This window comes from Leptonotus elevatus, chromosome 17, assembly GCF_054856555.1.
Source record: "Leptonotus elevatus isolate MCC_2025b chromosome 17, RoL_Lele_1.0, whole genome shotgun sequence".
NCBI classification, from domain to species: domain Eukaryota; kingdom Metazoa; phylum Chordata; class Actinopteri; order Syngnathiformes; family Syngnathidae; genus Leptonotus; species Leptonotus elevatus.
In genome coordinates, this window is record NC_141255.1 from 1681086 (window position 1) to 1695382 (window position 14297).

The 14297-nt window shown below is 40.9% G+C and overlaps 2 protein-coding genes across 4 annotated transcripts; both read right to left on the reverse strand.

Annotated features, from left to right (window-relative positions):
* Nucleotides 1–24: 24 nt before the first annotated feature.
* Nucleotides 25–4651, reverse strand: slc35e3 (solute carrier family 35 member E3). Its single transcript, XM_086059705.1, has 7 exons — nucleotides 4393–4651; nucleotides 3315–3754; nucleotides 2647–2757; nucleotides 1835–1993; nucleotides 1656–1738; nucleotides 1221–1305; nucleotides 25–546 (listed from the first exon to the last, which is right to left on the reverse strand). The coding sequence occupies exons 2-7, from the start codon at nucleotides 3717–3719 to the stop codon at nucleotides 406–408; spliced, it is 984 nt and encodes a 327-aa protein (XP_085915831.1). The 5' UTR covers nucleotides 3720–3754; nucleotides 4393–4651; the 3' UTR covers nucleotides 25–405.
* A 680-nt stretch (nucleotides 4652–5331) lies between these two features.
* Nucleotides 5332–13663, reverse strand: mdm2 (MDM2 proto-oncogene). 3 transcript variants are annotated; one of them, XM_086060257.1, is made up of 12 exons: nucleotides 13532–13663; nucleotides 10203–10262; nucleotides 10010–10084; nucleotides 9792–9925; nucleotides 9641–9693; nucleotides 9450–9508; nucleotides 7973–8060; nucleotides 7677–7879; nucleotides 7438–7596; nucleotides 7275–7346; nucleotides 7061–7196; nucleotides 5332–6158 (listed from the first exon to the last, which is right to left on the reverse strand). In XM_086060257.1, the coding sequence occupies exons 2-12, from the start codon at nucleotides 10251–10253 to the stop codon at nucleotides 5707–5709; spliced, it is 1482 nt and encodes a 493-aa protein (XP_085916383.1). In that variant the 5' UTR covers nucleotides 10254–10262; nucleotides 13532–13663; the 3' UTR covers nucleotides 5332–5706. The 3 variants fall into 3 exon arrangements, with proteins under 3 accessions (XP_085916383.1, XP_085916381.1, XP_085916380.1); XM_086060255.1 differs by lacking the exon at nucleotides 13532–13663 and adding an exon at nucleotides 12766–13508; XM_086060254.1 differs by lacking the exon at nucleotides 13532–13663 and adding an exon at nucleotides 11510–12734.
* Nucleotides 13664–14297: the final 634 nt, after the last annotated feature.

Consider the following 14297-nt stretch of genomic DNA (forward strand, 5'->3'; position numbering starts at 1 on the left):
TGGCATCAAAAGAATAGACGAGACTCGACTCGAATGCCTTTATTGTCATTGCACAACAGGAATACAAAGAAATTGGGAGCGCTGCTCCGTTGGTGCATAGTTGTTTTTTAAGTAATAAAAGAATAGAACAGAATAAGAATAGAAATGAGATGATAAATGATAGGCATTATTTGTGATGTATTAATTACTCACCGCTTTTTCAATTTGACAACTTGTCAAAGTCAAATTTTATTTTTGTGAAACCCTTCATTACCATCAATTTCATTTCTTCTGGAGCAAAGCACCATCGGATTAGTGCCACACAATTCATCTAGCCAGGATTCTAGTTTTTATTGACAAAAATACCCATTACTGTTACCGCTATATAAAAAAAGATATGTATTTAAAAAAAAAAAAAAAAATCCCTTATGGGATTTTCCGCATGCGATTGGCAGTGGACTGCGTTTGTGACATCTGAGCCAGACGACTCTTTCCCTCCTCTTGTTCGGACAGCTTAATGTAAGTGTACGACAAGAGTCCCACCAGCGTACAGAGGATCCCCAAAGCCTGAGAGCAAAAACAGAACCACAATCGGTTGCAAGCAAATACAGCGATACCTTGAATGCAATTTGCTTCATAACTCAAATCATTTTTGATCACAAATACATTTTCCACATCGAAATGAATGGGGAAAAAACATTGCTCCGTTCCAGTATCAAAAAAAACCCCAGCCACAATTATTATTTTTTTTTGCTAAACTACTTAGTGGCTGGATGTTGAGAGATTTTGGTGCCATCTCGTAGTCGACTGGCTGAATTGAGACGTGTATCTCAGAAAATCGGCAATTAAAACTGAACAATAGGACCTCGGGTCTCCTGGTGTTCGGTTTAGGTGAACGGTATGAGATTTTTTCTAATAGGTTTTCTGGTGAGCTAACAAATACACGCACGCACGCACGCACGTACACATACTCACCCACACACACACACACAAAAAAAAATATATATATATATATATATAAAAAAAAAAAAAAAAAAATAAAAAAAGAGCAATGATGATGACATTTCCGAATGAACAATACTGAGCTCTAAAGAAAAAACAAAACAAAAAAAACAAAAAAAACTGAACAATAGATCGACCTCGCGCTGTCATAGCAAAGCACTCCTAAAATGGGGCACTTGAAGTCAAGGGTACGATGGGTATGATTCCAAAACATTTCCCGGCAGTGCAAGAAGTCTAACCTGGTTGAGTGACAGCGGGTCCTGGAAGATCAAATATCCTCCCACCAGAGTGATGCAGAATTTAAAATGGCCAAACATGTTGTAGCTGGAAAGGAAGTTTTCTAGTCAAGGCAAACAAATGTGAACATGATTCTGAATGACATAAAACGTATGTATGTGTTTATAATACACCAAAAATGTATGAATGGGCGTAAACAAATACAATATTTTATTCTTGTGTGTTTCCACTTACTTGGCCCCAAAAAAAAGATGCTTTTGATTGTGATTTCTGCATTTTTGCAAATCGAGCAAAGCGCTATATAAAAACAATGTATTCTCATTTCCTACTTGGCACGCCGTGTAGAAAGTAAGCACAATGCAGGCATGCCAGTTGTTACCAAAAAAACAGACGAGCGGGTTGCAAATGATCCCCAGGCAACCCTGAATGAAGGATACGTAACCGCTGACGTGTTCCCAATGATCCAGTAGATGGACAGGTTGACCATGAAGGCCATCACGCCGGAGAAAAACACCGTCATCTGTAAACAACGGGACGTCGTCATGTGGCCGCCTTTCAATGCAAAGCCTTGGCGTCGGGCATGTGAAAAAGCAGCCCATGTTGTGTCGAAGCCCACCAGAGCGGGAAGGGACCACGGTCCAAATATTCCTCCGTCTCCTGTGAGCGGCTCGAAGAAGGGAATAACGGCCAGCAAGAAGCCCGACGAGAGCGGAGCCTGGTAATACAGAAGCTGCATGGAGTTCACTTGGAGCTCGTGCTGTTTCGCGCCGACCCACTGGAAGACAACACGCGCAAGTGGGACCGCTTCATTCTCATACTTGAAACAATCATATTTATACAAATAATAATAAAACAAAATAAAACAAAATAAAACAAAATAAAACAAAATAAAACAAAATAAAACAAAATAAAACTAAATAAAACAAAATAAAACTAAATAAAACAAAATAAAACTAAATAAAACAAAATAAAACAAAATAAAATAAATAATAATAATTAATAAAAATAAAAAATAAAACACAATAAAATAAAACAAAATAAAATAAAACAAAATAAAATAAAATTAAAATAAATAAATTAAAAAATTAAAAAATAATAATAATAATAATAATAAAAAATAATAAAAATAAAATAAAATAAAATAAAATAAAATAAAATAAAATAAAATAAAGTTTTTTTTAGGCTGGCAACGCCTTTGCTACAAAACATTTTGGAGCCGACATCATCAAGGCACTGGATGCAGATGACCTTGCCTGACTAAAAAAGTAACAAGCACGTTTTAATGAAATAAGGAGTACAAAGTGCCGATACCCGTTTTCCAGTGTAGTAAATATGAATAAAAAGCTGTCAGGAAAAAAAAAATACTGGTAGACGAAATACCAAAAAAAAAAATAATAATAAAAATACAATAATAAATAATTCACTCACCACTTGGTAGAGCGACGTCACCAGAACACCCAAGGTGGCAAAAATGATGCCCAGCGTTTTGAAGCGCACGTCGTAGTACGAGTTCAACATCACACCAATTGTGATCGGCACCTACAGAGGATAAAAACAAAAAACAAAGTAAGACAGCTGGTGTTGATCATCATTCAGTGCAACCTTAACGTTCGACTTCCCAGCCTCACAAGTTTTTTTTCTCTCGCATGTGTAACAGTCAATTTTTTTTTTTTTTTATGTGAGCATAGTACTGCTCGGGGTACATGGTCTACACTCTACTGTTAACTAAAGAGTACCATGGTATAAATATAGACCGATCAATGACACAAAGTATCGATGCCAAATAGCCAATTGTACTTTACACAAAAGTTAAATTAACACAAGGCAGATACTTGTAAACAAAAACCGTGCATGATGATTTGCCAATGTGTCAAACTGCCCCAGTGTAGCGCCAACTACTGGTGAGGAAGACTTACTCCGTGTCATCAGTGGCTTGCGGGCTGGTATTAACATCCTTCACGAGTACAGTACATACTTGGGATCTGTACTCGCTTATCACTAACAAATAGTGTTTAAAAGCGGTGAGCGTTTTGTGTTCAAACGTTCGATTTGAGAATGCGAATGCGTCAGTAAGCAAGTCAAGGAAAAGAGCTGACCAGCGTGAGCTTGATCTTGTTGGAGAAGCTCTTCTTGTACCAGGCCGTCTGGATGAAGATAATGACGGGAGTCGTCATGACCTTGGCCAGCTGGTACGTGCCGATGGTGTTGTTCTGCAGTGACAAGTTGGTGAAGGCCACGAAGCCGCAGAAGCTCAGCGCCAACCACACGATCTTGTGCAGCGGCAGCCTCTTGGGGGAGAAAATGTCCATCATCTGGCACAGGAACAAACCCAGCCAGGTGACCAGGAAGTGCACCAGGGTGAGCGTCATGTTGGGGAAGCCGTATTGCACGTAGATCCACTTGTTGATGAACACGATGCAGATGGACGACAGCAGGTTGGCCAGCATGCCGGCCACGATGCGCCAGTTGGCCGACAGGTCGGGAAGCTTGGCGGCAGCCATGACGCACTTCAGGTTTTCACAATGAGATATTCAAACTGTACGGAAAACACAGACAATTTACACAAGAGTACATTATTTGCAATTTTATTTCTCTGGTCTGCACTTTAAATTGATTTCCCTTTTGCAATATTCAAAACATATCATTAACATTTATACATTTGCATATATCCTGCTCAAATACATGAGTGAGATGAACAGCAACACCTGTTGGTATAATTACTGTTCTTTTCATTTAAGAAAAACTGTTTTATAAGAAAAAAACATGAACAACTTTTTTCATAAACTTTTTTTTTTTGTTTTCAACAATTATTAAGTTATTTTCTGAACTTCTAATAAGTCATACTTGACAGGCGCATTTTTTTCATTTATGGTCTGGCTTCTAAAAAATACGGCACCCTGCTTGGCTGGTATATTTGTAAATCTGACTGATGGCAGCCATAAACCTTGCACAAGAAAATGCACAGATCGTGGATTATTCTCATAATAATATTAACAATAATAATAACAAATAATAAATAATAAGGCAGGACAGTGCCATTGGAAACGGTGATGTGGCCTCAAGTCAAGTGCTTATCAGAATGACTTCGAATTCAAATGTTGCTCTGTTGACAGGAGGACAAGGAAGAAGGAATTCTGCCACGCAGCCAGAATTTTTTTGATTTTTTTTTTTTACCTGGAGTCTTCATCTTCTCGGGCTGCTGTCCCACTGCTTATCCGTGGATCTGACTGACGGCCGAACTTGACTAAAGTTACAGATCTTTTTGTCCGTGACGCTCAAACTTGAATGTCCAGCTCTGGCTCCACACGGCTTATTTTTGTAACTTTTGACGCCGCGTAGCTCGACCACGGGGCTCGCTTAAAGTGGCCCTCGGGGATTGAATCCCTTGAAGAAAGACTGCTCTGTATTCCATTTCCGGGTTTTTCTACTTCGCGTGGTGATTCATTGTAGTTTGCTAATACGTTTATGTTCATTACCGCCATCTATCGGTATGTAGTGGGATTACTGCTCTGTTTTACAATCTTCCCTTTAAAAAACAAAAGTATGTCACTGCCCTTTAAACAGCTTCTCTCGTAATTTTTGCACTTAAATTTACCAAATGAACGAGTCCAAGTCCTAAAATAGATCAACATTTCCACCCTAATGACGAATCACCAGTCGCTGAAGGCAGGCACAATTTTGCTGAGGTTGTTTGAAACGGTCCAAATTTAAGACCCAACTTTAAAGTTTGAACATTTCACTAATTCCTTTGTATGCCACTAGAGGGAGCACCCACAACTACTAATAGGTTAGTGTTTCCCAACATTGAGCACACGGCACACCACTGAGCTAAACGATTTGCAAAAGGTGGATATACAGGTTAATTAGTAGTAGAAATCATTTTGATAGTTATGCTTGTTACGGTATGTGGTTTTTAATTAGAAAATGGTAACATTTTGTCAAAATAATTGACATTGGAAAACTTCCACAGCCCACCTAATGATCTCCCACGACGCTGGTTGAGCATATTTCCTTAAATTCATTAGGGTTTTCACTTGGAAAGCACTTTTCTACCTACAAGGCACTCAAAGCGCTTTTTAAATGCACGTTGGTAAATGATGAGCACAAGCACAATGTGAACAAAACCTTTTTATAAACTTCAAATAGCATAAGAACTCTCCAAACAGAATACGCGGTTTAACCTTCTCCAAACAGAATACGCGGTTTAATCTTATTTAAATGTGTGCAGAAATAAATAACAAAAAATGTTGCCACACAGGAACGCAAATGTTTTTGGGGATCATTACTACTAATACTGCTGATCCTGACAGTGTAATTGCACTAAAACTCAAAAAGACTGAAACATTCGAATGTTGACCGGTGGAGACGAACAAAACTGACAACACGAGCGGCACAGCTACGCTGAGGTAGGAGAACAGACACACTTGCCGAGGTCGGGACGGGGGGGGGGGGGGGGGGGGAGAGAGGACGGACGGACGGACGCGCGTCCTAACTGAGGTAGGTGAAGACGACGGCCTGGATGGGCAGCCGGCACACGGGACACAACTTCTTGTGCTTCTTCAGCTTGCGGGCGCAAACGTAGCACGACATGAGGTGGCCCGTCTTGCCGTGGACGATGCAGCCGTTCTTGGGCCGCGACTGGCAGATGACGCACGGCTCCAGGCACGAGTCGGGCAGCCGCATCTCAGCCGACACGCTGCGCTCCAGCTCGGGGGTGGGGGCGGCTGGGGCGGTGGCGGCGGCGACGATCTCCTGTGAGCTGGTGACCGTTTCCTGGGAGTTGGTTGCGGACGACGGCTGCGAGTTGCACGCCCACGGCTGCTCCTGTGAGGACGAGCTGCAGGACGAGGACGGCCGCGACGCCTCCTGCGAGTCGGGAGCCGGCGAGGTCTTAATTGTTTTGCCGTCCGGGACGTCCACACCGTCCTCGGCGTCGGAAACTTTGGAAAAACGGAGGACAAAAACACATGGATTAACAAATGTGCTCCCCAAAACGTATAAATACGTTCGAGTTTAAATATTATCATGCTCCCAAAGACGTATTTATACGTTGAACTGAAGAGAATGGTTGAAGCAATGGTAGTTATTACACAAATAACCAACAGGTGGCAGCAGAGTATAAGAGATCAACCAGGGACATGTTGCAAAAAGGCTCTTTTTCCCAGTGTTTTAAACAGATTTGTGAATAATGATAAAACTTAGCTATATTCTAATGCTAATTGCTGCAAAACGGAAACAGATACAAATATACTTTTTTTTTTCCTGATGAAAGAAGAGACTCTAAACTTTCTTTTGGTATATTCCATGTTTTTATAGCAATAGAACGGAATATTCTGTGGGCCTTGCAAAATCAATCAAAATCCAGTAAACAAAAGTTAACTTATTCAGACCCGCATTTTGTTTTGTTTTTTAATCTTTTCACATAGAAGATGGGGGGGGGGGGGGGGGTTATCTCATGTTTTATTTTGTTATAGTGGACGCCAGGATAGTACGGCTGTCGTCTTCTTCTTCTTTCCTGCAAAGTGTTGTAAACTTAGCAAGCTTATTTATGTGTAACATTTTTAACATGAACATCACGCAAACCAACTTGCGATTGTGATTGGTTAGCTCGGACCCAATCATGAACCAGAAGTGTTGACATCATACAAATGATGCGTTTTTATTGGTTTAGACACGGAAATATGTCATGACCACTGCAATCATCTATGGGTCCGAAATTAAATAAGAGGGTTTAAAGGCAGGGTTAGAGTTTTAAACGAGGCAAGGTTTGAAAATTGGGTTTTAAGGCATCAAATCCAGGTAAGCCTCCTTTTTTCATTCATGCCCTCCTCGTCCAACTTACCCGGCGGGTCGGCCGGCTGCGGCTCGGCGGGCAAGGAGGCGCAGCGCAGCCAATCCTGGCGCAGACTCCAACAGCGCAGGCAGTTCCTCGGGAGAGGCGGGTTCAACTCGTCGCAGCCGTCGCAGCGCCAGTAGTCCTGACAACACGCGGCAATTGCGTTGAGTCACGTTTTATAATCCCGCCGGCAAAATTGGCCGCTTCCTCTGGTACTCACCGCTTTAGTGATCTCCGTGTCTTCATCAAATGAGTCGTCGTCGTCGTCGTCAAATATGGTGAACTCGTACACCTGCCGGCAATATGGGGAAAAAAAAAAACTCAAAAATGTGTAAAGTGTGTTTTGTTGGCGGGAATCCAACGTGTGTGTGTTTGTGTTCTACCTGATCGTCCGCGGACAAAGAGGCGTCGTCTTCATTGTAATCAGCCGAGTTGACGGACTCCACCTCGAATTCCACGCTGAAGTTGTCGCTCTCAGAGTCGTCGTCGTCGTCGTCGTCGCCGCCATTAGCGTCGGCAACCGTCACCGACGACGTGACGGACTACAAACACGGCAACTCAAACATTCCGTAAATCCATAAAGCAGCACGTGATGCAACGAGATGTCGCGCGTCGTACTCACGGTGCTCTGAGCCTCTGGCGATTGGCTGTTCTGTCTGTCCCGCCCACTTCCCAGTCCACCAATCACGCACCAGGACAGGCTGTCATCAAAAGTTAGGGAGTAGCTGTCCGAGCGGGCCCTCTTTGTGCCCTCGCCGCCACCGTCGTCCTCGTCCGCGTCGGGCCCGTCATCCTTGTCGTTGCTCGCCAAGCCGTGGGAGGGGCCTGCAGGGCGGGGGGGGGGGGGGGGCACAAGGCGGGGGGTAAAGTCTGAACAGGAAGCGCAAAGCGCTGCTTTCCAGAGGATCGACGTCTCACCTGCTTCGTTGCTCCTGCCGCTCCGGGTACGCCTTCTGCGTCGGCGTCGTACGTTGGGAGATGAAGGGCTGCTTCCTGTTGCGCATTCCTAACACGACAATTGCAAAAATATAAATACACACACACTAACGCATTCAAAATGGTATACAGGGGGTCAACATAGTCGCTCTAAAAAATTTTTTTTTATGATATTGTAATCAGGACACTAATTGATGGACCATGTGACTAACTGACAACTTCTTACCCACCCCAAAAAAATTACCTAGGCAGGTGTTATACTTGTTTGATTTTTTTTTATTGCTTGTCCCTTCCTACCATAAAAAAAAAAAAAAAAAAATGGGGGGGGGGCATAATGGCATTTCAATGCAAATATGTAAATTGAATTTACAAGGGTCACAGAACAAATCAATTACTACTACAGTAATTTCTGGACTATAAGGCACACCTGACTATAAGGCGCGCTAGCTAAATTTGGGGAATACTCGAGTTTGTTACACATGTAAGCCGCACCCGACTAATCAGCCGCAGGTGTTTTAATGTTACCGCACCGGGTTCCCGCTACTTTTTTTTTCCATAATGAGGGTGCAAATTGTCTCGCTCTGGTTCTGTCTCTCCGACTGTATTTGGGCCCACTTGGTTTGTTTTGCTCTGCCTGACGCTCTTGCGCTTCCTTTATAGTGCGCCCCCTTGTGACCAGATGGATAAGCCACACCTTTGTATCAGCTGCAGGGTTGAACGAAAGTGAAAAAGTAGCGGCTTATAGTCGAGGAATTACTGTAGTTAACGTACAAACTAGCATTTGTCAACACTTTAATATCATTCCTAACTCATCTTACTTTAGCCTTTCAAAATAGCCAGTCCAGTATGTTTTTTTCCCTTCCATTTTGTGCTTATTATTTTTTCTATGTTCAAACACGTTTACAGTGTGTTTATTTTTAATTTTTATGTTAATTGTATTCAAAATAAATGGGAGGTGAAAAAGGTATTGAATATATATATGAAAAAAATATATATATATATATATATATTTTTTTTTATGGTCTGTATCGATACCAGGTATTGGAATCAGCCCAATACCTGCCTTAATTCAAAGTATCGCTGCTAGTGACGGTGGCTGATACTAGTATGTGGCCTTTTTATGATCAGGAACTAGAAACGAGAAGACTAGAAAATTGCCATTCATTTCATGCAATTAGAAGGAAAAACGCTATATTGGGATTTATAGGTCTTTAAACATTATCAGTTTTTTGTTTTTTTTTGGATACTCGTACTGGTATCAGTCAGGAAAAAAAAAAGTGGTATTAATCCCTAGTCTCTATAGTGGTGTGCATGGTTTACTTAAATGCAGGTTTGAGTTCATAACGCCACCCAATAAAAAATGGGGTGTTCACTGTCCATTTTTGTAGACATTTTTGGACAAGTTTTTTTTTTTTGGGGTGGGGGGGGGGTAAAAATGGAAGTGTAGCTGGTGTCTGACCTGTGTGGGTTGTTGAGTCTGGCTGCTGCTGGCAGATTCACCAAGGTTTTGTGTTGACTCTGAACCACACAGACACACATCATCATCATCATTATTATTATTATTATTATTATTATTAATATTATTAATGTTAAGAGTGACAAGTACTGAAATGAAACCGCATTTGTGTCAACGCTCTCAGAACGTCTTACCTTGGCTCCTTGACACCATCACCAAGTTCTTGGCGAGCATTTCAAAAAACACCCTGTCCCAAAAAAAAAAAGACACAAAACAAAGGTGAAAGGTGAAAGGTGAAGTTGAGTGCAAAAAAACTGTTGTCGTCGTTTCTGTCCTGCGCCTCACCGAGGTTCTTTCACAGAGAAGGTGTCGACTCCCAGGATGCGGCCCAGCGCGTCTTGCGCGCAGTGCACGATGTGCTGCTGCTTCTTATCGTACAGCTGCTTCTGGATGATGTACTGGCCCAGGTAGAACATCACCTGAGCACGCCACAATCGTTAAGCTCGTTACCAACTCAACACACGCTTGGCGTCACTGGTCAGGTGGGGCCGCTGAGATCGTACTTCCTTGAAGGTCAGGACGTCTTTGGTGGCGCCCGCCAGCTTGAGCAAAGTGGATAACTCCAATTTGGGCCGCACCTGGACACAAACAGGCCACGCCCAGATGCCAAGTCACGACACTCAATATGATCAGGGGGGTCAATGTGGCATGATGCCGTATGTACGACGGTGCGAATGGAATTGATGATATCCTCACCACTTTGTTGTCGTCAGAGGTGTCCATGTCGTGGTTCTTGTCAGTTGCCATGTAAACAATCTGCACGCAAACACACAAAAACGAAATGTCAACATAGGCCAAACTTTTAGGAGCGAGCTGCCAATCAATCACACCCACGACTGCAGTTTAATTTCAGTGTTGTTTTCCAAAATGATGCGAACATCCACAAAGTCCAAAAGCACATTTGGAGAATAAAGTCCTATTTTTACAAGAATTACTGCGCCTTTACTAGATGTCGTATCATATCATATATATATATATATATATATATATATATATATATATATAAAAAGATAAAAAGTCATAATCTTAAGAGAATTAAGTAGTATTTTCCTATATATATATATATATATATATATATATATTATATTATAATATATATATATATATATTATATTATAATATATAATATATATATATATATTATATTATAATATATAATATATATATATATATTATATTATAATATATAATATATATATATTATATTATAATATATATATATATATATATATATAATTATATTATAATATATATAATATATATATTATATTATAATATATAATATATATATATATATATTATATTATAATATATATATATATATTATATTATATTATAATATATAATATATAGGAAAAATACTACTTAATTCTCTTAAGATTATGACTTTTTATCCCTTCAAACTACATCTTTGTTCTTGTAACTAGAGAGAGCCTAATTACTAATCAGAGAGAATTATCACGAATAACAATATTTGGAGTCGATATCCATTTTCACTGAAAGGGAACGCATACTGGCATTACACATTAACAGAAGCCCAGAGGTGTCGACTGAGAAGGAGTTCATGTTTAAACATCCCGTGTTTAAAAAAAAGTGAGTCAAAACGTTGGACAGTGCCGCTAATATTTTAAAATGAATGAACATTGAAAAAGAAAAATTCAACACAGTGTTCCGTTTCATCAATGTGGCATAAAACCTTCTGGGCCAGGCTATGAACATTTCAGCTCACCCTCGTATAATCTTCTAACATCATTTTTCTCTCTCTCGAAGAACATGAATTTGTCATCATAACATTGCAGTTTTATCCTCTCAAAAACAGGCAACGTTGTAATTCCTCTTGGGCTACGCGTTTAATTGCCATTAAGGTTATGAAGGATTCGCAAAAAAAGGTTGACAACCCCTGCGAAAAAAAAGAAAAAAAAAAAAAAAGAAGAACTCCTCAGAATGGACTCAAAAGTATTCATGCCTGCGTAAAAAGCTTTTTGGAAATGACAAATTCTTACCGTAATGTCTGTCAGCGGTCCACGTGTGCAAGTGCAAAGAGTTAAAGTGCAGAGTGAAGCGAGTGAGAGCTCAGGCAGCGGCAGCGGCCGCGCTCTTATAGCGCTTCCAGGACATGTCGGGACTAGACTGGAGCCGGTAGTACGCGCTGTCAAATCAAGCGGGCCTATCAGGGCCGGCCCGGCTGACTCAGCGGCACGCCACTGACTGCAACAGCTGATTACATTACACACGCAAATAAACACAGACAGACATGCCGGGACTAGTCCAATCAAATGACTCAACAATAAGCCAAAACCACTCGAACCAGGGCCCGACTGCATCAAGTGTGGCCGACTACTGTTTATCACAGAAAATCCCACAGTAGGTGAAAATGCTCTTTCTTATTTTGAATACTTGTTGTTTTTTCAACATTCAGTATTCCTTTCCACTTGCTCTTCCTCTCTCTGTTGTGAAATGAGACTATTGTATCACTTTCAGTCTTGAAACTCCATTAACGTTAACTATAAATCCGACACCATAAAGTGAATCAAATTGTTCGTGCAAACGCCAAATATTATTGAGGGGGGAAAGCACGTAAGTCTGCTGGCTGAAGTATAGCAAAACGCCAGATGCAAAGATTTAACCTTCAAACAACTGCTGCATAGCATAAAATAACGCTCACAGGAACAGTTTGCCAATCCGGGGGGCCGGGGGGGGCAAATAGGCCCTAGTGCCTTCTATTTACTACTACTATCCTTCTTCTGCCAATATACTGACTATCTCTCCTCCGGACATGTCCAAACCATCTCAGTCTGGCCTCTATGACTTGATCTCCAAAGCCTCCAACATTATGCTGTACCTCTGATGTACTCATTCCTGATTCTATCCATCCTGGTCACTTCCCAAAGAGAACGTCAGCATCCTCAGCTCTGCCTCCTCGTCTTTTCCTCGGTGGCACTGTCCTCCAGACCAAACAACATGGCTGCTCTCACCACAGTTTCATTTTCGCTGAAACTCTTCTATCACACCTGACACTTTTCTCCACCCGTTCCAGCCTGCCTTAAATACTCCTCCACCTTCTTGGTCTCTTCTCCCTGTAACCTCACTCTTGTCTCCCATTCACACACAGATACTCCGTCTTGCTACGACTAACCTTCATTCTCTCTCCTTTCCAGGGCAAACCCTCCACGCCTTTAGCGTCTCCTCCACCTGTTCCCTGCTCTCACTACAGATCACACAATGTCATCAGCAAACATCATGGAGATTCCTGACTCACCTCGTCTGTCATCCTGTCCATCGCCATAGCGAACAAGAAGGGAACCATACGTTGGACACTTGCACTCCCAAGTTAAAAAAAAAAAAAAAGTATTCAGTCAAAGTAAAACATAAAAAAAAATAAAAAAAAGGAAAAACACAATAAAAAAATAAAAAAAGATAAATAATGATAATAACAGCAGTGTGAAATTCATTAAAGCAATTCCAAACAAAAGTTGTGATGGCAAACGTATACTCTACATATGACGTCACCAGCGTGGGGAAGGAATATGCCCGGACTTGTCCCTCGCGCGTGAGTGGCGTTGATGAAGCACATTTGCCTCAATGCTTCTTTGCATGAGCGCCAACAACACACTAATGTCGCATAGAAGGGCATAAAGCATTTATAAAAGCACAACAACGTTTTGCTTGTTAATCTTCCGTCGCACCAACACAAACGTCCAAACTTGACTTCGGTCTTTGAATTCAAACCGATTTGCAGCACGTCGAGTGTACAGTATTGTGTCGAAACTTGACTTTATCCTTAAAAGTGACGCCGCTTTACAACACGTAGTACGTGTTGGTAACTCGACATGAACGTCTAGTGTAAATAAAAGTCCACAAAACGACACACACGAAAAAGCCAAACGAAAAATTCATTCCGCGTCTTCCGTCTACTCGGCCAGGAAAGTCCGAGGCTCTGCGGCCTGCATAAACAGCATCATTCACACTCACCGCTGGCGAACTTTATGGGATTCTAATGGCAACAAGAGTCGTAATTAACGTACCCGTTTCGTTCAGTGGACGATTTGAAGTCCAATGTATGATTTTAATGAGCAATTTATTGCACTCTTGAAATTTCCGCTCGACGTCTCGAAGTGCTCCGTCCACGTGATAGCGCCTCCACAGGTGAAGCGCTGAATATGTATCAATGTAAAAGTTTATATACTGTACACCCACAGGTAATTAATTGCACTTTAATTAATTTCACGTCTCTAATTTACTTTTAACAGCGTATTATTTTTCACATAGGCATTTAAAATTGATTTGGAATACAAAAAAAAAAAAATCGAGTAGAAGGTGAGAAGTAACCAGGCATTCGAAATTTCTAGAATCACTGATTACCTCGTGGCCTCGAAATTTCGTTTAGTGCAATTTTGCATTTTATTTTATTTTTATTTACAGGAGTGTACCTATTGTGAAATGTGGGAAACGGTTAATACATGCCTGAGAAAGGGGTATGGAGTGTGTGGTGTTTTACAGCCTTAAAACATACAGAATGTAAAATAAATAAATAAGGCTAACTACATCGCCGCTTTCACATATTGCTTCTTTTTTTTAACATTACATAACCCCAGCAAAAAATGAGGGAATTGGGATTTCTTTTGGTCTTATATTACCAGCCAATCACTTGTGTTAAGAAGCAAGCTAAGATAACAGCTTACTTTCTTTTTCTTCTTACCTACTTTAATTTTCCCATGTAACAAAGAACATGTATATATATATATATATATAGCTGTCAATGGGAACTATTGTGTTTAGTTGTACATGTTA